Genomic DNA, 23,927 nt, shown 5'->3' with positions numbered 1-23,927 from the left:
AGGTTTCATTGAGCTAAGAACTACGGTTATATTCACTAAGTTGTGACAAAAGTAAGAAATCAAGTTTGTGAATATAAGTGATGACGTGAATGTCTAATTCACTCAACAAATCTGGAAAAATACAAATGGAAAGAACTTCTCTTCCTAATCCTAAACTAAGTAACGAGATTCAACCGTGAATCATCTGTTCAAAAGAACAGACAATACTAGTTAAGAATAAGAAAGTGTTTTAAAAGATATGATTCGATGCTTTTCAGATTGAATCATTACTCATGATTGATAATCTAAAGTGCATGGTTAAACAGAGAATGGTAGAATAACCACTCAAAAACCACGATAAGCATAAATACTTGAATTTGAACAAATTCAAGAAAGAGTTATCAGAGTAACAAATAGTTCTTAGGTATCTGAGCAGACTCGTATTAATGTTTGTACATGTCATAAAGGAAAATGAAGATATGTGGACAACACTCGAATCTCAGATACAAAATAGTGGATATGACAAACCACTAAGGGCTACGTTATCACAAAATCCTCAGAGGCAGACGTGCATAGCTGGATCAACAATGTAATCCTAAAGGCCTTGATGGATACATTGCTTTGGAGAAAGCAAAGGAAGTAGGTGAACTTCCTGGAGGATATTTGTTTGTGATTGAAGCCAGTGCACGCAATAAACCTGAGTAGTTGTTGCGTAGGCACTAATACGGTAAGTCTAGAGAATTCAAAATAAAATAGACTAGCACCGTAAAGCAATTGCTCTCAAGGAATGCATAAATTAAAATTATGCTCAATCCTAAGTTACCTGGCAGATCCGTAAAGAACAAGGGTGAACAAGAGAGTTGAAATTGCATCATCAAGGGGAATGTGGCAAAAACGCCTAAAGTAAATGAGTAAAGGCATGGTGAAACCCTACCTAGATGACTGGAGATCCCACGATCTAGGTTCAAAGGGCAACTGAAGCTATATCCTGACTCGACAGTAACACTGTAAGAGATTTCTATCTCTTACCCATTCCTAGGATGACAACAGTGTTACCTGCATTGAGAGGTTAAGCATTAAGCTTTTAATGAATCTGAAAACTTAGAACTTGATTCTAACGTGAGGTATAGCAGGATACCTTATTACGGATAACCTATATGTGTGTGAATTGATGCCGGTTCTTTGGGAAGGTCGTCTAGGCCGACTTCTCTAAAGCACACACGAAATTGGGAATGTTCAGGGCCGAAATGAACACAACCGAGAACCTAAGTCGGTAAGGGATTAGCTGTGTGATAGCTATTCAGGTTTACAATTTCCAGGACTCGGTTCAAGACGATAAGTTCACTGCCGTCCTTGTAGACCTTGTAGTTATTCACTAGGAAAGGTTCAAAGTCGAAAGACTACCTTCTTCCGATGCAGCGAAGTTCCGCTTATGAGCTCTGTCAGTGTCAGTCTGTCAGTATAGTATGTCTGCATATATCATAGCATAAAACCTCAAATTTTCATTCATGTGGGGGATTTTTGGAATCGGAGCCTATTTTGGCTCGAGCCGACTCGTCAAACTCAGAAACGGAACGCGCCATTGCGTTCGTCTCGTCGAGCTCTACAATTTAGAGCCAAGAATCACTCAAATCCGATTCCGGATGAATGAGAAATTCAAGGTTAAAGTTTGAACGAAGAACGGTTGAAATAGGTACTAAATTGTCAAAGAGGACAAGTCACGGTGGGGGGCATTCGCGCGAAGAGAACGCGCTCAAATCTGAACGGCCAGCGTTCATCGCGCGGGTTTGCGCCAGATTCGACAACTGGCGTTCACTCCGTGTTCGGGCACGCGTAAGGCTACATCTAACGGTCGGTTATTCATCTGTGGGACAGATTCGGTATGATCTGACGGATCAGATTCTGGCCGAGTTTTTGAGCTGAATCTGATGGCCTAAAATCCACCCGAAAATCCCAGTTATATAACCAACTCTTCCCAAAGAGTTGTGTCCCTAAAAACCAAGAGTTTTGTCCCCAAAACTCTAGAGATGTGTCCCAAAATAATCTACCTATTCAATTCCTATATAAACCCACCAAACCCACTTCATTCATGATCAATTCAATTCATTCTCTTCTCTTCTTCTCTTCTCTCCTAACTATTAGAAGTTCTGGTTTGCCTAGAATATCTAATTAGGGAGTATTTCTAGAGGTTCTGGTTAGACTAGAATATCTAGAAAAGGAAGAAAGAAGTTTTGAGTAAAGTGATAGGTCGTCTAGAACATCAATACAATTCATTCTCTTCTTCTCTTCCCTTCTAACAATTAGAGGTTCTGGTTAGCCTAGAATATCTAATTAAAGAAGTATTTTCTAGAGGTTCTGGTTAGACTAGAATATCTGGAAAAGGAAGAAAGAAGTCTCGAGTGAAATTTGAATTTCCGAAGCATCTAGAAGATCGTCCGCATTAGTCAAAGAGCTCATAATACTGACAAAGGTTCGTCCGCTTTCAGAATAAAGAAGTACCATCTTAAAATTCTGAAAGGTTAGTCGTTGTATCCCGAAGGCATTCACCCTAACGTTTGGTACTGTTACGGGGGTGTAAAATGTCTTAAGGAAAGAGAATTTATTCTTGCCTCGACTACATTAAACACCTATCTCGGTTAGCCCGAAAGAAGGAATATTGATTAATCATTATTCTTTATTAGTTTATCTCTCTATAAGTTAGAGAAAGGAAACTCTGTCCAAATCAAGCCAAGACAGAGAGAAATCGACTTATCGATTAATAACCAGAGAAACAACACTAAGTCCGGTAAATCTTTAACAAAAAAAGCAAGAAACATATCTAGAGAGGGGAGGATGATTGAATCTATTTTGGATAGATATGAGGTGGGGATTCGAAATACAGAGGAGCTGATCGGTTATCATTCTATGATAAGATATTTCAGAGAGAGATAGAAATACTGATGGAGATCTTATGTTATATTGAAAGGAGTTCTTGGTTGGAATTGGGTGTATATTTTCTAGAGAGATAAGAATCAGAGAAGATTTGATTGAAAGAGTTTTACTCCTTTCTTTTCCTATATAAACAAAGAATGAAGAATGGAGGAGGATCTCATCTTTGGAGGTCGAATCCTCTCAAAAAGCTCAACTAACAGAAAAATAAGAGAGAGAGAAAGAGAAACAGAGCACCATCATCTTTTATTGTAACTTCTTTATCTTCTGTAATCTTTTTTTTTTGTGAGAGAAAAGAAAGATTAATAGAGAGAGAAAGGAAGAGTTCAGAAAGAGAGGTTTCAGAAAGTAGAAAGAGAGAAACAGAAGAGAGATAGAGAAAAATACTTGGAAAATAATTTTCCCAGAGGGAAAGTATTTCGGAGAAGACGAGAAAATTATTCTCCTAAAGGGTGCGTTTGGCTGCCAGTGGAAAATAAGTGAGAAAAGTTCTGTTTTCCTTCCATTTTCTCTTATTCTTCATATTGATTTTAATATTTGATCATGATTAGCTAAGACTCTTAATCTAGGGTTGATGATGAAACCATATTCGACCTTTTAGAAACATAAGTTATGTGGTTAATTCTTTGAATGTGATTTAATGTCTAAATTGTTTTAATTTGTCAAGTCGATTATCTTTTCACTATCTATGCTTTTAGGTTTGATGTATCGTGCTTAGGTTAAATCTTTTGACGGTGCATACTTATTGATTGATAGATAGTAGTTTAGAAATTCATTTTTTAAATAAGACAATTATAATTTCATGAGTTAAAAACTGATTTTATCGAAAACATCTCCCGGAATCAAAATAGTTCATTATCCAAAATTCTGAGTTACAAAAAGAGAGAGTTAGTCAGTTAATTTCGTGTGTTTGAAAGTGAGATATACGGTGGATTCCAAAACCCTAGGTCATCTTCCCATTGATTTGTTTATTTTATTTGTTTTAGTACTTTAGTATTTTATCACCACAATCATAAAACCAAAATCAAAACCAAAATTTCTAAGTTTTAGAATAGGTTTCACTTAGTCTTTGAGGAACGAACCAGTCTTACCGGAATTATTACTTGACGCCCGTATACTTGCGGGTGGTGACCTATTTAAGAAACTTTCTAGGCCCATCACTAACCCCATAACCTGAACGATTTTGGACCCTAAACTCATCCCTTCGTAGTTGTTTATTTTAGCTTTAAATACATTTAACTCTTTAATTAAACTAGGGTATATCCCGTGCCCTAGGGCACGGACACTTATATCAATCAAATGTCATGAAATTTATTGTTATATTTTATTGAGAGAGAGAGATTTTTATTAGTTATTATTTTTTTGTATTATTTTTTTGTTTCTTTTTTCTTAAATTAGTTATTATTTTATTGAGAGAGAGAGAGAGAGAGATTTTAATTTCTTTTTTTAACCCTTGAAATTTATTTTGTTTCTTTTTTTCTTAAATTAGTTATTTTATTTCTAAGAAGGAAAGGAATATTATTTTTTAAATAGGTAACTTTATTTCTACGAAGGACTATATCTTAAATTTTGAGAAGGGCTTCTAGACAATATCTCTTATTAAATAAGGATGTTTGTCCCAGTCATCGTTTTCCCTTCTGTTTTATATAATAGATGTCAGATTTCGATACAATTTTGTATATTTAAAAAGGACTTTTTATTATCTTTCTAACAATATCCACTTTGAATACCTTTTTAAATAAACTTAAATGAAGGACGTTTTTTTTTCTTCGTTTTTCTACAAACTGGAATTGCAATTCTTGTAAACCTGAATTGGAGAATTTGATTTGCAAACTTGATTTTTAGGTCTTGCAAATTCAATTTGCATAATGCAATCCCGATTTCCAGATCTTACACACTAGATTTGAAGAATGAAATCTAGAGTTGCAAAACTTACGAACTCGAGTCCCAGAATGCAATGAAATGTCCACCACCCTTTGGTAATTAGTCATTTTACTTAAAAAAAAATGTCCACCACCCTTTGGTGTAGTGGTTGGACACCCCCTCTTTAGCCCATAAGGTCGTGGGATCGAGTCGGTGGAAGCAGTTTTCCATCAAAATTTATCCCATGTAATTTATGTAATAAATGTAGTAAATAATCTATATAATAAAACAGAAGGAAAAACGTTGACCGAGACAAACATCCCTTTTTAATAAAAGATATTGTCGAGAAGCCCTTCCCAAAATTTAAAATATAGTCCTTCTTAGAAATAAAATAACCTATTCGAAGAAGGAAAAAATAACTGTGTCCTTAGAAATAAAATAATTAATTAAAAAAAGGAGACAAAAGAAATTGGAAGGGTTAAAAAAAATTGAAATCTCTGTCTCTCTCAATAAAATAACTAATTGAAGAAAAAATAAACAAAAGAAAATGGACAATAAGTAGAATACCAAAAAAAATTAGGGTATCCAGAATATAGTAATAATAAATATAGAAAATTGGGTGACATGTTTGGTGAGAGCGCCTAAAGCAATACTATGGGGCACCTATAGAAGCATTGTGTTAAAATTTTGTCACATTTGATTGATACAATTGTTCCTGCCTAGGGCACGGGATATACCCTAGTGTAATAAATTTGCCGGTTAAGCCTCTTTCATGTTGTCGGGCTTTAGACCTCTTTCACTAATGGTTTAAATTAGGCGGTTATCGTGCTTATCACATCTTCATGATGTATTAATGTCTTGTAACGAGTAACGCAGATCGTAGTCGATTTCGTAAAAAGAAAAAAAAGTTTTAAAAACTACTTGCTTTTTTGTTTATTACGTAAATTTTTGGACTCCAATATTCATTTTCTATTTAAGAATCATAGTTTCCTAAAGATGAAAGTCTACAATTGTGTAGTGGATAATGATGTATATCTTTTTTCTTTTTGAAATTGACTACGATCTACGAGTCATTATATTGACATTGATAGTATAATACATCAAAGATGTGATAAGCACGAAACTGCGAATTCAAACTGTTACAAAGAACGGACCTATAGCCCAACTAAACTATGGCCTAAAGTCCAACAACATTATTTATATCTTAAACAAACAAGTATTATGTTATTCTTGGAAATTTCTGATCCAGTAGAATCTTTGGTATCTTGGAAACTTTGATTTCTTATCAATTTTTTAACCATAGACAATTTGATCTTGATTGGGTCTAGATACAGTAATATTCATACTCAAAGCTATAAATTTTCCACCACATTATTATGTCAATAACAACAAATCAAATATGGTATGCAAACCTAGAAAAATTATGGGGCATAGGTCATCATTTTCCTTGTATAATGGACAACTAATTTAGAAGTTTGTTCACATATTAAGATATTTATTAATTTAATTCTCATCATAGTTACCGTACAATTATTAAAAGAATTGAATTTTAATTGGTTAAAAGTAGAAAACAATTTACAACTTAACACCAAATTCTCTTAAACTTATTAAATAGGGAGATGCTAGAGTGCCCAGTTTTCTGGGCATTTTAATGCCCAGCTGATGTGGAATCACTAAAAGACAAGGTTTTTTCAAAGTTTGACTAAGGTGGGGACCGCTTTTGTTTCTAAATAAGGAAATATGTCACCCTCTAAGTACCAATTTCGAAGTCACTCTATCATTTGCCTATTAAATATGCATGCATATTCATTTAGAAGATACTAATATTTTAAGTAGAAAAGTAATAATTATATTTTCAAACTCTGTAACGGCAAAGAAAAATTTGACCCGGTAGTTAAGTTTTTACCTGATTTGCTTTATTTCCTTTTCCCAATAATCAGTATAAGAACAATGTATTTCTACTAGTAGAAGTTTTCTCCAAGTATTAGTGTTGCCTTTGTTCCAGTGTGACCTATAAGATTTATGGCTTCAATTGAAGATACCAAGTTTTGTTTAGTATGGGTGGTAATATCTTTATTGTTGACTCATCATGGAGGAGTTGAAGGAGTTCAAGAAAGATTACTATTTGAACAGAATGATGCACAAGATTTGGAATTGGAAAAACAACTCAAGATTTTGAACAAACCTGCTGTTAAAATAATTCAAGTATTCGTCTAATCCTACTTCTCTTCTCTCTTTTTCCTATGTATAGCTTACAATAGACTAATAAATCTTGTTCCTTATGTACATTAAGAGTGAATGGGGCGACTTTTTCGATTGTATCGACATCAACAAGCAACCTGCTTTTGATCATCCTTCGCTTCAGAATCACAAAATTCAGGTTCATTTTAGAAAAATGTTAAATTCTAAATTATATGTTTTATATGTCTATTTATCTGACAAATTTTATAAATTAGATGAAACCGAGTTTAGTACGTAAGAAGATAATGAAAGATGAAACTTTTTCTGGAACTACAAAACTCAAACCAGCAAGCTTAGGCCGAGTTAGAGGATGCCCGAGAGGAACAATTCCTATTCGCAAGACAAGCAAAGAAGATCTCGTAAGAGCTAAATCTCTTTCAGACAGATATACAATAAAAAGAAATTTATATGTAAGTATTCAACTTATTATACTTATCTCCTTAGTATTTTTGTCCTTTTTTTGTTAAAAGAAAAATATATCTTGTCCTATTAGTGTGACTTTTAGCTCAGAGGGGGAGTTAGCTCATTGCCTCTTTTATTAAGTCCACTGACTTAGAAATGTTACTCCTTACTCCGTTAGCTTATGAAACCTAGTCTAAACTCATTTATCCCAGCCTAATGGACTAATTAGAAATGTTAGAATTTTTTAACCTGTCAGTCTTAATCCGAAAAAATAGTTTTAAATTTTAATTTTTGCCACCAAATGAACAATTACAATTAGTTTTTGTGCAACATAAAATAGACCATGATGAAGTCCAAACCCAATTTGTTTTTGTGACAAATATCCCTCCGTCTGTAAAATCCCATGAATTCCCATGAAGCAAGTGATTGTTAATAATGGTCATGAAATGTCTTATTTTAAACATTCTTTATATGAGCACTCATAATGTATTAGGAAGATTCATAAATGCATTATGACAAATATCCTATTTGTTTTTTCAATTCAAATATAAAATTGTTTTTCTTTCTAAACTATCTTTACTTTCTTGTATAATAAGTTATGACCAGAAATAATATATTATTGACAAGCGGAAAACGATATAGTTGTTCATAAGATGTTATAAACGGAAACAACCATATTCTTTTTTAGCCTTTTCTATTTCTGTCAAGAAATTCTGTATTTTTCGTAACATATTATGAACTACCATACTAACTAAATATTTATTCATTAAAATTTTATTTCCAGTACGTGATTTTTCTTGTGCGTCGTCTAAAAAAAGCGAAAGGACAAAAACATCATTTCCAGTCAATAGACCCATTTTATATAGTTGTTCATAAGATGTTATAAACGGAAACAACCATATTCTTTTTTAGCCTTTTCTATTTCTGTCAAGAAATTCTGTATTTTTCGTAACATATTATGAACTACCATACTAACTAAATATTTATTCATTAAAATTTTATTTCCAGTACGTGATTTTTCTTGTGCGTCGTCTAAAAAAAGCGAAAGGACAAAAACATCATTTCCAGTCAATAGACCCATTTTTGCCAAATTCTTATGTCATTGTTTTGCGAAGGAGGACCTTTGACCCATTTGTGACTCTAAAATGGACCTTTTGCAAAACTCTTAATCTAATATCTGCCACAAAAGTTTATTTATATCTTTTGTTTGGAAATAATAGAACATGTTTCCAGTCTCTCTATTTGGGAGATGTACACAGTACTACTCATGAAGACAACAAAGATATGCTAGTGGGCCAACAACCCTTAGTTGGAGGGGTAGGAGGTTTAGTCTTCTACCATAGAAGTCAAGAGTTCGAGACACACTCACAACTCAAAAAAAAAAGATATACTTGTGTAAAATGATGTTAGCTCGTTCAAATCAACAAGTGCCTTTACACAGTTGGTTTACTAGAGGGTTCGATAGACGATAACAAAACAATTGAAAATGAATATGATTAATGACCCAGTGCACCACCACCCATTCTGGTTGGATAATATAACAAGAGGGTGCGAAAGGAACGTGACCCAATGCATGCACCACCACCCATCCTGGTTAGATAATATAACAAGAGGGTGCGAAAGGACCGTTTTGACTCTTGTCGTATTCAAAGTGGTGCGGTGGGTGGTAGGTGGGGTGTACACTTATCACCTTCCTAACTATTTTTTTTTTTTGATATGAAGTTGGTTAAGAATTTCCCTTGTAAAAAACTAGAGGTGTCGTTACCATATAGCTGCTGAAAATGATAACGATTATCATACACCCCATTCTATTACGCACACATCGCGTATTCTAGGCGGATAATATGATAAGAGGGTGAAAGTACAGTTTTGCCCCTTGTCTTATCGAAGACGGTATGGTGGGCGGTAGCGCATTTTAGAAAAAAATAAATAAAATTTCTTATAATGTTTATGGGAGGATTTGAACCCTCAACCTCTTGCGATAAATAAAGTAGAGGTAGAAGTAGATGAGCTTTCAGGCCCCTTAGGATGACCCTAAGGGTCTTTATATGACCTTTATGTTCCAAGATTTTTAAATTGGCAGTTATAGTGCTTATCCAAATTCATGATGTATTGCATATTATATTCATGATGAATCAATATGCCATTGAATGTCATTACTCTTCGAGTCCAACCTAAAAAAACCCACTAAACTACAGCTTAAATCTTGTTATAGGTTTGTTTAGAATGTAATTGTTATTTCGATACTGACATACAAAATCCAAAACATGAGGCCGTTCACAAAGTTGGGGCCCGCCCTGGCGGTAGGGTGTGGTGTAGTCTTATCAGCTACGCAACATAAATCCCAGTTACAAAATTAGTTGAGATTTTCTCTCTGAAAATATGTAATGAATTTTTTCATTATGTTTTTTTCTCTTGTAAGAGACGAATTCTCGTTAATAAATAGAGATGATCTCTCCTATAATAGCAAGCTATGTTTTCTTTTAATGAAGTATTCACTTATTTTTCTTTGTCTTAAATTTTCACTAGTCCACCAACAGGTTATTCGTAACCGGTTGTCCTATTTATATTGAGATTTAGTGGAAAATTAATATACGCGGAATTACCTAGCTTTAGACATTGTTGATTAAGTGGATAAACTGGAACAGAAAAAAGATACTAGATAATGAAAATCTTCGAACCCCAATTCTCTCCCTAAGTTGTTGTCATTATATCTTAATAAAGAGATACAAGCATTATAATAGGAGGGGTTAGGGACCTTCAGTTAATGTAACTACCCACACTTCTTTTTCATCGAAAAAGTGTGTAATGAGTTTGTTATTGTAACCAATTTTATCTCTCAAATTTGAATCCGTTAAAATAGGGCAACCATTACCCAATTACGCAATCTACATAATTTAAACTAGTAGTTGGTCAGACTATCTCCAAGAAAGCATATATGAATGTGGGCCACCCTTAGTCTCATATAAAGAGACGCGCCCAACATTCTCTTACTTGGCCTACATGATAGATATCATAAACACATGGGTGTTGGCAATCTGTATGGCTATACAAACATTCAATTGGAGATACCACTCGTTCTCAATTAAATAACATACCACATGAATCGTAGCGGTCACATTTTAATGAGTGAATGCTCCCTTTTATGTATTACAATGTGTTATTCTCTCTAACTAAGCACTTAATAAACATGACTTTCTGAATGAGTAATTTCTAAAAGAATTACTCGTTCCTCCTTTAATCACACTGGGTATATAAGATGTTTATTCTTTGTGTGCACAAATATGATGATCTGCTTATAATAACCAAATATCTCAAACTGTCAAAAAAAGTAAATAGTGAAGCATTACATAAGTTCACAAGATCCTAGTGCACCATATGATCTAAGAACATTTGTGTAGGAAATATATTAGTTATGGGAATGTAAAATCATTAACTTAGTACTTATATGCTTACTGACCACTATATCTTTATTAACTTTCCTCTAACAAAAAGATACTTTATGTCGATATACCTATTTCTGCTCCCACTCTTATTACCTTATGAGAAGAAAACCATGCAGAACTATCACAGGGGATCTATAAATGTCTCTCTATTGTATCGACGATTTTGTGACAAGAAATAAAGTTTCTCAACTATATTGCTTGTCCTGTTGCTTTATAGCGTTGGATGTAGGAAACCCAAATCACTACTTATTAATAAATATCATCTATATATAAGACTAAAATGTATACTTGCTCTCACTAACCTCAAGGTATATACAATAAACAACAATATTTTTTGAAGAACCAAACAAGGATATAATATGATGAAACTTTAAATACCATTAGTTGGATGCATGTATTAGTCTATATATAGATTTATTGCGCATACTTAACACAATGTTTCTTTCGATGTTTAACCATTTTAGAGAAGAAACATTTACCTTAATGCCTTGACACTCTTAGTTGTTTCTTTTTACACATTGTTGACATGTTTGTCTTTCGGGGTACTTCCTTTAACATGAGAATAAAATGGGCACTTTCAAGTTTCTCATGTTTCATTCTCTCTTCCTCTTGAAATCATATGGTCAGAAGTCCACTGATTGACCAATTTTCCTTTTATGTGTTGTAGGAGATTTTAAATGGTCCATATTCCTTTGGAAGAGAATTAAGTACCAAATGAATCAAGAAAAATTATAGAATCTCAATGAATATTGAACAAAAGTTCTCTGATTACCATAATGTGCTCATGCACACCTTTAGAATAGTAAAAAAATTATCTAGAAAAACTCTTCATTATGGTATTGGCTTGTGCTTTGTTCAAGCAAATAAGTTGTTCCTCAACTGCTTTAAGAAGTCTTTTGCGTGAGGGCAATCAGGTATATAACCCCAGATACTCTTATTCATGAGGGATTTGAGCATTGTGAGGGGCCAAAATCGCGGGTCAAGAAGTCAAGGGGACCGAACCGTTGACCGGAAGTCGGACCTTCACCTGTTAATAGTTTTGTGGACACCGACGACGTCTTTGGGCTTAACCTGTGACAAGTGACAAAAACACACGTGCCGTAAGATCCTTGGCACACCAGGATAGTGTCTGCCTAAGGGGGCTCCGACGGTCAAGCTGGATGATCTGTATCATCTTCCTCTCGATCCATTTATATTGTTGGTGATCGACTGTTATCCGGTGATGAGTTGTCGTCTTTAATGGTGGTAACGTATGGGCTGTCACCATAAATACAGATACCTTAACCCCCTAACTGGAATATCCAGGATATTGTCATCTTGAATGACTGTAACGTCCTCCCAACAGATACATGGTGGCATGTCTGCTGAGGAGGTTAGGATTGACCTCTTTATCCAGAGCTGGATGTGCTTCCATATTTTGGCGGTGCTTCGGGGTGCCCGAAGATAAATAGGTCGGGCCCATCAACCATTAATTCATGGGCTTCGTCACCGCGTAAGCCCATTAATCGTGGATTTCTGAGGGCGCTCCTGGTGACGTATTTTGGCCCATACAAACATCAAACTTAGGCGATTAGATCACTCCTACCACCCATAGTCCACTCTTTCATCAAGTGTATTCTGTTTCTTGGGGACATGTGGTATATCCGCATCAAACGCTAAAATTAAATCTATACTATTCGATGTAAATAGTTATTGACTTCTAAATCTGAGAAACTATTAATAAATTCAAAGCTATGAAACATATATCTTTATTCTAAATCAACCAATGCCAATTTAGCAGTAACTTATATTCTTCCTGTGGTTAGAGGCCACAACGGCATAGGAATTTACTACATTGTATAAATAAGAGTAGTACAAATGAAATATCAGACCCTTAAAACTTTCGTACCTGTGGGCGTAGAAAATTTACATTTAACATTTTATTTTACTACCCTATTTTAATAAAATTTTACAAAATTATTACCTCTCTGTAGGGCAAAGTAGTTATTTATTAAAATTACATAACAATTAGAAATGTCATTTTAACTTGATGCAATAAACAAATAAAGTTTATTATCGCACATCTACATGTGTTTTAGATGTTATGGCTACACTAAAAAAACATGTAATGATAAAAAAAAAATGACAATGTTTTTAAATTCATGAACGATTCCTCATGAAGTTCCGCTTACATTAATATCATGTCTTCAAATAAACATATGACATGTCAAATTGCCAATAATAAATAATTGCATATAATTACGTCATCAACTCAAAAGCATGGGTATGTTCATAAAATACATCTCTCTGTTTATTATTTAATAAGTTCTGGATTTCCAATTCCAATTCCTACTTCCACTCGTTTGAGAGAGATAAAATCTTTAGAATGATAACAATAATTTTACATGCTTCCAATTATTATTTCTTTGAATTTCTTTTGGAGAAAGAAATATCAGTAAATTAGTCTCAGAAATATTCATTCCTAAAACCTCTCTATGATATCTATAAAACATTCTTTTATCCCTTAAAATCTCAAATTAATTAATATATGCAAATGTTGGAAAATCATTATATGCGGGATTACATACCTTTAGCCATTGGTGATTAAGTGGATAACTGGAACAGAAAAAAGATACTAGATACTGAAAATCCTCTAACCCCAATCATCTCCCTAAGTTGTTGTCATTATGTCTTGATGGAGAGACACAAACATTATAATAGGAGGTGTTAGGGACCTTCAGTTAATGTAACTACACCCACTTCTTTTCCATTGAAGAAGTGTGTAGTGAGTTGGTTATCGTAACCAACTTTATTCCTCAATTTTTATTCCCTTTAAATAGGGTAACCATCACCCAAATACGCAGTCTATTAAATTCAAACTAGTAGTTGGTTAGACTATCTCCAAGATGGATTATGTGAATGTGGGCCACTCTTCGTCTCAAATAAAGAGACTTGCCAAACAAAATTGACTTTAGTATTTTTCTAACAAGATTGACTTTAGCATTTTTCTTTGAGTGGGATATAACTTTCCTCAAAGTTACGAATTCGCTTATAGAGGTAATGTTATGTATAAAATTTGTATGATCCACCAACATCGAAAAGAACCCGACAACATAACATAGTGTCACATCTCAAAGTCTTGGTGAGGTGAGATAATTCTTTTGTACTCAAAGATGTTAGCGGGCTTCTTTACTTCATACCACATAGATAGTGTGTTAGTAAATCGATCTGTGTATGTTTATCTAGACTCTATTAGCCTTTGGTAAGACACAAACTTCAGTGTACAAAAGATAGTTAATGCAACTTCTTATAATGCAAAAGTAATTATATATATCACTGCATTCCACAAGTTCAACTCTTGAGTTTAGAGTTTTTTTTGATGAAGTGATTTTAGAGCTAACTAGGTTCCCACCGCGTCCTACGGACGCGGTAGATCCCTTTTGGCTGCGCCGTCGTGTTAAGAATATTTTAACAGTTGAATAGCCATTTTACAATTAGAGAAAATAATAATTATATATTAAACAACCAAGAGGAGCAATCAAATACTAAGCTATTTACGTTTAATAAAAGAGAATTACATTTAAAAAAGAAAAATAATATTTCATTGAAGCCTGAACTATAGATAGATGTGAGAGATTGTTTTTTTCTTACAGTGAAAAGATATCAGTCTGGCAAGAGTCCTATTTATATATTTTTCGAAGTAGTTACTTTGGGAAGTTTTTCATAAAAAAACCGATCAAGAATGTGGAAGAGAGATTTTCTCCCCACTAATTTCTCATCCTCCCACTTTTTTCTACTCAACAGAAAAAAAAATAGAGAAATATATGGGTAGTAGTTACTCTAACTAATTTTAGTTGATTTACATAGATACCCTTCTTTTTGTAGTCTATTTACATAAAAAAATTATATCATCCGTCAGATGTGTTCCCAACCAAATCTCTAAAATAAAATGGACGGTCAGACTTATCCCCTGAATAACCGACTGACCTGTTTTAATATAATAGATGTTGAGATATTGATGGTTAAAGCACCGAACTTAATCTTAGTATTATAGTTATGTTGATGGGAGTGAAAATTCAAGTAACATATGCGTACTGAAATAAGTCGTCTCCTACTAAACTTTCTTTCAAGTTCAACTCTTGAGTTTAGAGCTAATGTTGAGATATTAATGTTCAAAGCACCGAACTTAATATTAGTATTATAGTTATGTTGATGGGAGCGAAAATTCAAGTAACACATGCGTATTGAAATAAGTCGTCTCCTACTAAACTGTCTTTCAAGTGAATGTTGATTCAACTTACTCAGACGTGCACGATTGGGGCGAGGTACGATTACCAATCGTTGATTGATAAATCCTAAATTGGCACATACCTTCTCTCTTCTTAGGTTGTGTTTGTTTTTTTATGTTTTTGATCTGAAATCTGAATTGGGTCTTAATTCAATTTCAAGTGTTCGTTTTTCAATTTAAGAGTCTAAAAATTTAGCCGAATTGGGTCTTTATCTGAATGACCTAAAAACAACCCGCTCATTTATGACTTCAAAACAAGTCTTTTACATAAGTCCAACTTTTGAAATGTATCAAATGACATTTATGCCCGTGATTTAGGAATATCTTCCCTGTCTCATACTCAAATATGTCTCCACAACCAGCACAACCAGGGGCGGACCCACTAAGAGACCAGGGCGGACAGCTGCCCGGGCTGGAATTTGTAATTCTTTCACCAAGGTAGGGGTAGATTTGTAGTTTTCCTATATAGATTTTTTTCCCAATGAGGGGTCTTTCACGGGAGATTTACTTTGAGGAAATGAGGAGATTAAAACCCGGAGCAAGCAAGAAATTGGATTAAACCCTAGCTAATAACAATACAAATCGATTCTTCTAAAAAAAAATAATCATACAAATCAATTTCTTCATCTCTTACACTTAATAATCAAATATAACTTTAGGTTAGTAACTCTGTTTTGCGTAAAATCTAGTTTCCATTGCTTCAAGTTATTGTTAGAAGCTCTACTTTGTCTTAGGGTTTTGGTTGTATTAGTTTGATGAAGTTCTTCTTTGTTTTAGGGTTTTGGTTGTATTAGTTTGATGAAGATCTTCTTTATATTTTCTACCAAGAAAAGCCAATTTTGTACATGGTTTCATTTGGTAGATTTGGAAGAAAACATATCTTATGAATCTTACTACTAACCATTGGAGCATTGAATAGAAAACTATGTTTTGAGTTTCGTCTACCAATTTCTTGAATAGCTTATGAATTTCTGTTAGCATTAATGAGGGTTTTGGGTAGCTCTTAACTTTGCTTCATCTTCTTTATTTGCTTGTATTGATTTGTTTGCTATTAATATTATGTTCTCTCATGTGGGTTCATTTATCTTTTTTATTTTGTTCTTTATTTGTGGTATTACATGTGTTTGAGTTTTACCTACCTAAGCATCTTCACAATCACATAGAGAGATAGAAAGAGAGAATGAAATTAATAAAATGCAATCAGGATTTGTCTTTCTGAGATGAAGTTTCTCATTGGAGAAGTTAAAAGGGGTTTGTCCTCCCGGACTTGAAATCCTGGTTCTGTAACACCCCAAATCCAGATTTCCACGTCGGCCGCCATGAAAACCTAAACTTAAAGCATTTCTCCGCAGAACAGTATACATATACGATATACTCATCAAGGAGACAAATAGTATCGAACATGAAGCTCAAAAAGTAACAATAAATCAAACTAATGAAACTTTACCAAGTTTCTCAAAACTCACAGGATGTCTCTAAATCATCGACACAAATGTCGGACAAGATAAAACATAAATAACACCAAGTGTTTAGGAGATACAACTCCAAATAACTACCTAAAGAAAGAAAGAAAATCACTAAAGAAACTCCTCCAAGGCTAACTATGACTTAAGCAGGTGGCACTTCCCGATTTCCTTGTCCTGAAAAATAAAAGGTTGGGTCAGACCCCAACAAGTAGATCTCGAAACCTCTAAAGCCTCAATAGACAGTTTCAAGAGCTACCAAAACAAATAGACAACCACTTATCATGAGAAGATGTCCAAGTATAGTATCTGATTTGTGACCATTAGAAATAAAATGTACCACATATGTAACAAACAACAAAAAGCGACATGACGAGTTGGTGTCCACCTTATGTAAGAGTGTGGCTCACAAGGTCATCCATTGTGTTAGCGCCGACCCCATACGCTCCATACCTATATCACATCCGGTAGAGAGGGTCGAACCAACCACACTACTCTTACAACCCTTCACCAACTCCATCACGTCACACATACATAATATCACACCATTTGTAATAAACAACCAAAAGCAATATGACAAGTTGGTATCCACGTTGTATGAGAGTGTGGTCCACAAGGTCATCCATTGTGTTAGCGCCGACCCCATACGCTCCATACCAATATCACATCCGGTAGAGAGGGTCGAACCAACCACAAAACTCTCACAACTCTCCACCAACTCCATCACATCACACACATATAATAGCATCACACTACAACATACATAAATCAAAATCATAGTCGATAGCATATTACGACATACGAGTTCCATATTTGTAATTTTGCAAGTAATGAATCAATGATGATAATAGCCTAAAATTCTCATATCATGTTGAGTTTTAGGGCATGTTCATGTATCTATATAAAGAGTATTGTCCAATAGTGAGAGACATATAATTAAAAGAGCTATATACTAAAATCATAGAAAATAGAGAGGTTTAGCCCTAAATATCATTGTAATACATGAATCTAGCATGGAAATGTAAATGAAGGTTGTATGGTTCATCAAGTATGTCATTATAGCAAATATCCTCAAAATCTAACACATAGATGAGATTCAAAGTGACCAAAAAATGAGTTTGTACAAATATAGATCTACTACTTTTAGCATATATATTTATGTCAAGAACCCTAATCTATGTTCAAGTAATACTAAAATCTAGGGTTTGTGGTGTTATCTAATTTGTCTAGGTTTTCTATAAAAATGGTTATTCAAGCCCTAGAGGAGTATAAATCTACCTTAGATCCAAAGCAAACCAAGCCCCACACCAAGCTCCAATCCTTCCTTCCTTCTTTTTGGCTCTTTCTCTCTCTAGCACCTTCACTATCCCACCATCACTTTCCCACCACCTTTAACTCACCCCGTGCTGCCTAGTGAGGAGGGGAAAGTAAGTGGGGGAAATAGGGTTTAGGAAAAAGGGATAAAAAGGCTTGGTGCTAAAGGCACCCCAAAAAATGATAGGGACACTACAGGTTCCGCCCCTGAGCACAACCACCACTGCCAGCACCACAAGACCACATCGACGCCACCACCATAAACAAGACCACCACCTCCACAAACCACACTACCATCACGATAATATCATTACACAAGCACCACACAAATCACCACCAGCACCACAATGCCACTATACGACCACATCACCACCACCACCGCAAACCAGACCATCACCTCCACAAACCACACCACCAAAACAACAACACCACCACCACCACAAACCACAACACAACCACCACTTACCGATTTCAGGCACACCGAGACCACCACCACAGCACCACCATTGCATGAAGGTTTTTGTGAACTCTCATCAGATCTGTCGAAGGTCATTTTGTTTGAAACCCTCGCCAGACCCGGGAATGGTCTAGCTTCAGCCCATCTAGAGGCATAGAGAGAGAAAAGGGAGGGAGGAAGGGAAGGAGAGAGCGAGAGAAGGAGAGAGTAAATAAGTTACACCAGAGCTTTGATATCTAATCTATGTTGTCAGGACTCCTTCTGGTAAAACTCTCTCTCCACCATCCCTCGTCTTATTATCTCACTTTCTCTTTCTAAAATCTTGGTGGGCTTTGGATGGGATGGGGAGTACCAACCGTTTGGGAAAGAGGGCAGGAGAGAAGGAGAAAGTGAAAAAAGAAAAAATAGATTTTTTTCCCTTAATGATTCAGATTTTGTAAACAAACTTTAACTTCTAAAATAGTTCAGCCAATTCGGATTCAAATAGCTCAGCTCAGCTAATTCAGATTCTAACAAACACAACCTTACATTAGTTCAATGTCATGGATAATTTTTTCTAGCTTTCATATGTTTGTACAAAAGGCACGTTAGCCCATTTTCATACAGCGGTATTTATGGTCTCTTTGAAATTTGTTTTGTATATCAGAGAGCAGGAGTAATATATGATCGTTTAGGGCAACCATTTTATGGGGCTAGTGCAGGCATCAACGTGTACAATCCAAGCATAACCCAGTATCAGTACACAACAGCAACTGTTGCTATTGAATCAGGTCCTCACACCATTTACAATGGAATCCGGATAGGGTGGATGGTAAATCTTCAATTATAGTATTCAATTTGGTAAATCCAAACCATAAATATGACTTGATCTTTAGTTTATTTGGTGTTATAGGTAAGCACAGAAATGTACGGGGACAACAAAACTCGGATTTATGCTTTCTGGACAGTAAGTTTAAATAAACCCGTACATATATATATATATATATATATATATATATATGTATATATATTTCTTTTTGATATATTTTGTTTGATATTAGATTACAAAAGACATCATTACATTACGAAGAGATAATACAAATATATATATATATATATATATATATATATATATATATATATATATATATATATATATATATCAAGATTCGTAAATTAAATAGCTACTGTACCAAAAGACCGCATCCTAAAAGACCTATAACCCTTATAGCTAATCTACCTTTCTTACTATATTTATAGTAACCAAGTTCAATAAATTTTGAATTTGCACTTCCATGAGATCGAATCTGAGACCTCGGAATTACGATTTGCAGAGTGGATGTTCAACCACTACACTAAAAAGTGGTGGACCCTCATATATATATATATACTAGGTATAACCCGTGCCCTCAGGGCACGGACAATTGTATTTGGTAAATTATAAAAGTTTAGTGGTTTTGGTCGATAAATATGAATAGTAAGTACATCACATTTACAAACAATAAGAAACAAAAAGACATTAAAAAAAAATTAAAAACAAGTTAATAGTTTGAAAATAAATAAATTTGAAATCAATTATAGGTGTTGAAAGCTACATAAGAGGTTCCTATAGGTTTTCAAGTCGTTTAGAGGAAGAAGAAAAATTTATTTTACTTTTATAAGAGGTAATTTATATCAAAGAATCGATCAAAGATAAGTTGTTGGTGAAATTTAAAGAAGAAAATCAAGAAAAAGTTTATAACAAAGAAAACCCTATAAAAGAATTAACGACAAAGAGAGATGTTCCCTACCGGTTTACATAGTTCAAAAAGTCTAGTTAAAAGATCATAAATCTACCAGCTAATTGACTTTTACTCATCTCAAGAAGAAATTGAAAGTAAAAAAATAGATTCAAATCGTAATATCATTACAAAAATAAAAAAAAAAATAATTCACTCTCCAAAAGAGATGGTCTTCTAAATCTAGTAGAATCGATACAAACAGATTGAAAATCAAAACTCCAAAAAAATGATTTTTCACTTCAGAAATAGGAAGATAGAAAACAAAAATAACATAGTTTAATAAAGAAAGTGATAGATTTATCTTGTATTTACAATTGTATTTGTATTTACAATTAAGTATTTCACTAAACTTAAAGAGAATACACAACATCAAGTTAATCATACGTTACTAATTACATACTAATAACAAAATTAAGAAAATATAATACTAATTGAACTAAGAAAAACTATCCATTAAAAAAATAATATTGAACAATTTTGTTGTCGACATAAATTTCTTCTACTAAAATATGATCAGTCTTTCAACAAATAAGAAACATGATTTTCTTCTCATGAAACTCCTCTGAAACAGGATCAGTCTTTCAACAAAAAAAACAAATGAGAAATTAGAAAGATAGGGGGAGAAAGAGGTGTAAGAAAGAAGGTTGTAGGAGTAAAATATATATAGAAGAGAAGGGATAAAATCGATTAATCTTCTTCTTTTATAACTGAAAAACTATTAATTTTTGAGAAGTTATGGAAATAGAGAGGTTACGAGACTGAGATCAAGGGTTATGATTTAAGGAGATTCTAGGGGTTGAGATCTAACGGTTACATTTTCATAACTTAAACACAATCAATTTTTAAAAGTTAATGGAGATAATTAATTGTGAATATTATATAGATGATAAAATTAAATTATCATTAATTTTATGATGGAGGTTATAATTTGAGGATAAGTGTCAATTAGTTGAGATTTAACGATCGATGGAGGGTTAAGATTTATCATGGGATAACGAATGGCTAGATTTATCTTTAGTTTATCTTTGGTTTGTCTTTGAGTTTGTCCCAGTCAGCACTCTACATCCTATTTTATATAATAGATATTGGACATTGTACCGTTAACAATTTAGACAATGGGAATTAAATTACATAATCTATTTTTGCCTAGAAATAAATGTTAAAGCTCGTAGACTAACATCCAAATAATAGTTCTTCCAACAAAAAAAACATCCAAATAATAGTTTTATGGGGTGATGTTTTATTTGTCAGAGTGATGGCGGTGAGACAGGTTGTTATAATACTCTTTGCCCTGGTTTTGTTCAAGTTCATAGCAGCATTCCTCTGGGGACAATTATGAACAAAATATCTGTTTACCAAGGAATACAATACTTTGTCAAAGCTCAAGTTTATCAGGTAAATGTTAATGGCATGTCTCAATCTTTTTTACTTTAATATGTTTTATGTAGATTATTATAATTAAAATTTAAATTTATTAATAATGTTCTCTTTTTCCTTCCTTCCACCCTTTTGGGCGAGTCTCTCGTTTTGTCGGTTTCTACAAGTTTACTTCTCCTACCGTTCCAAAATCATTTTATATGTCTATTCATTGGTGTTTTTCTATATAAATTTGTAGGACAAAATTACGAAGAATTGGTGGTTAGAACTCAATGACAACATAACGATCGGGTATTGGCCAAACTCGTTATTCAATATACTTTCCGGAGGAGGAGAACGAGTTTTCTGGGGTGGAGTAGTGTTATCCGGAGATAATGGTATCAGCCCACAGATGGGAAGCGGTGTTTTCCCAAATGGAAAATATAACGAAGCGTGTTTTTTCATAAATATACAAACAGCAAACGATACACATATGAGAGATCCTCAAGATGATAAGATAGTACAAATACTTGATTGCCAACAATATGGGTTGCAATACTACGGATATAAAGGTGAAAATAATGGCCATACCTTCTTGTTTGGAGGACCTGGTGGAAAATGTGGCTAATATTGTGTATACTATTGTGAATATATGATATTGAAGTAATAAACAATGGCAAGAGTATATGAAAATTTCTTGTGGCACCAAGACCCTGTTATTTAAAAATTAAAGTAAAGGTTTGTAACTCTCTGTGTCCAACTACAACTAAGGGTGGGGTACAAATACCCAATAGTGAGCAACATGAGAACTACACGTATGCCATGCATTATTCGAGTAATGAGTTTGGTAAGAAGCACCTTCTATTTGCATGCTTGAGGTGGCTATGATATCTCTTAAATGGAGGAACCTCATTGCTTTCTTCCTAAGGAATAAGGATATTACATAGACTAATATACAAGGCCTAATAGCTTGTTGATAATAGTTTATAGGCAGCCATATATAGGCAACTACTTGACCCCACAACAATTAGATGGGCAGCCTCATAATTCCCATAACACTCTCCCTTGGATGACCACCACTCGAAATAATTGTCTCGTTAAGACTTGATAGAAAAACTCCGCGGGACAAAATCTGAACAATAGAGATCTTGAGTAGCGCTCAATACGCAAAATGCTGCCTCGTTAATACCTTGCCAGAAAAACCTATTGGGACAAAACTGGACGAAGGAAAAAGAGTGTAGAACGTAGATATCCAGTACTAGTGATTTGTAAATCTTCACACGATAATATTCTCCCCTTGATGAATATCATACCGTGGGCCGGTGTAGTTTTACATCATTTGATTATTCAAGCTTCGCATTCCGATACCTTCTACTAGTTTTCTGGACGTTGTAGTAGGCAGAGACTTTGTAAACAAGTCAGCATAATTCTCACATGATTGTATCTTTTGAATATCAATTTCACCATTTTTCTGTAGATGTTGCGAGAAAAATAACTTTGGCGAAATGTGTTTCGTTCTGTCACCTTTAATATATCCTTCTTTGATTTGGGCAATGCAAGCCGCATTGTCTTCATAAATAATGGTAGGTGACTTTGTAATTTCAGGGAGTTCACATGAAATTCTAGTATGGCTGATAATAGACCTGAGCCATACACATTCTCTGGTAGCTTCATGAAAAACTATAATCTCTGAGTGGCTAGAAGATGTAGCAGACATACTAGTAAAAACATAACCTGTTTGTGAAACTCCTTTATGTGGGTCAGAGCGATATCTTGCATCGGTGTTCCCTATTACATGTGAACTATTGGATGAATTCTTCGAATAAAATAACCCCATGTTAGTAGTTCCGCTAAGATATCAAAGAATATGTTTTACTCCCATCCAATGTCGTTTTGTTGGTGCGGAACTGAACTTCGTTAATAAGTTTACTGCAAAAGAAATATCAGGTCTGGTACATTGAGCCAAATATAATAAGGCATCGATTGCACTTAAATATGGTACTCCAGGACCAAGTAATTCTTCATTATCTTCTTTAGCACGATAAGGATCTTTTGTAGTATCTAAAGATCTGACAACCGTTAGAGTACTAAGAGGATATGAAGTGTCCATGCGAAATCTTTTCAAAACTTTTTCAGTATATAAATTTTGATGGACAAGAATGCCACGTGTACTTCTCTCAATCTGTAAACCAATGCAAAATTTTGTTTTTCCAAGATCTTTCATCTCAAATTCTTTCTTCAAATATACAACAACTTTTGATATATCTTTATTTTTCCCAATTAGATTTATATCATCAACGTAAATTGCAATGATAGCGAATCCAGTATATGTGATTTCTTAATGAACACACATGGACAAATAGGATCATTTCATTACCTTCCTTGTGACGGAGTTGAAGGAGATGTCCTTCGACCAAGGTGACAATGCGAACAATTTGTCGGATAGGACAA

General features: G+C 34.1%; 1 protein-coding gene across 1 annotated transcript; it reads left to right on the top strand.

Moving 5' to 3' along the window:
* Positions 1-3,054: 3,054 nt before the first annotated feature.
* On the top strand, positions 3,055-22,185 carry LOC147567726 (protein neprosin-like). Its single transcript, XM_086657735.1, has 9 exons — positions 3,055-3,158; positions 3,274-3,386; positions 6,866-6,975; positions 7,064-7,150; positions 7,227-7,421; positions 19,007-19,171; positions 19,253-19,306; positions 21,372-21,515; positions 21,736-22,185. Exons 1-9 carry the CDS (start codon positions 3,055-3,057, stop codon positions 22,102-22,104), a joined length of 1,341 nt encoding a protein of 446 aa, XP_086513861.1. The 3' UTR covers positions 22,105-22,185.
* The last annotated feature ends 1,742 nt before the right edge of the window (positions 22,186-23,927 follow it).

The sequence above is a fragment of the Eschscholzia californica genome, unplaced genomic scaffold (assembly GCF_041429995.1).
Source record: "Eschscholzia californica isolate CP2 unplaced genomic scaffold, dmEscCali1.0.p SCAF_1, whole genome shotgun sequence".
Taxonomy (NCBI): domain Eukaryota; kingdom Viridiplantae; phylum Streptophyta; class Magnoliopsida; order Ranunculales; family Papaveraceae; genus Eschscholzia; species Eschscholzia californica.
The sequence above is the reverse complement of the archived record's forward strand: the minus strand, read 5'-3'. Positions and strand labels throughout refer to the sequence as shown.

What these genes read in the sequence shown, in the direction of transcription:
- LOC147567726 (XM_086657735.1), top strand. Translation starts at nt 3,055, where the DNA reads ATGGAGGAGGATCTCATCTTTGGAGGTCGAATCCTCTCAAAAAGCTCA. An exon ending in TGGCTGCCAGTGGAAAATAA is followed by an intron (nt 3,387 to 6,865) that starts GTGAGAAAAGTT and finishes CTCATCATGGAG; the next exon opens with GAGTTGAAGGAGTTCAAGAA. An exon ending in CTGCTGTTAAAATAATTCAA is followed by an intron (nt 6,976 to 7,063) that starts GTATTCGTCTAA and finishes ATGTACATTAAG; the next exon opens with AGTGAATGGGGCGACTTTTT.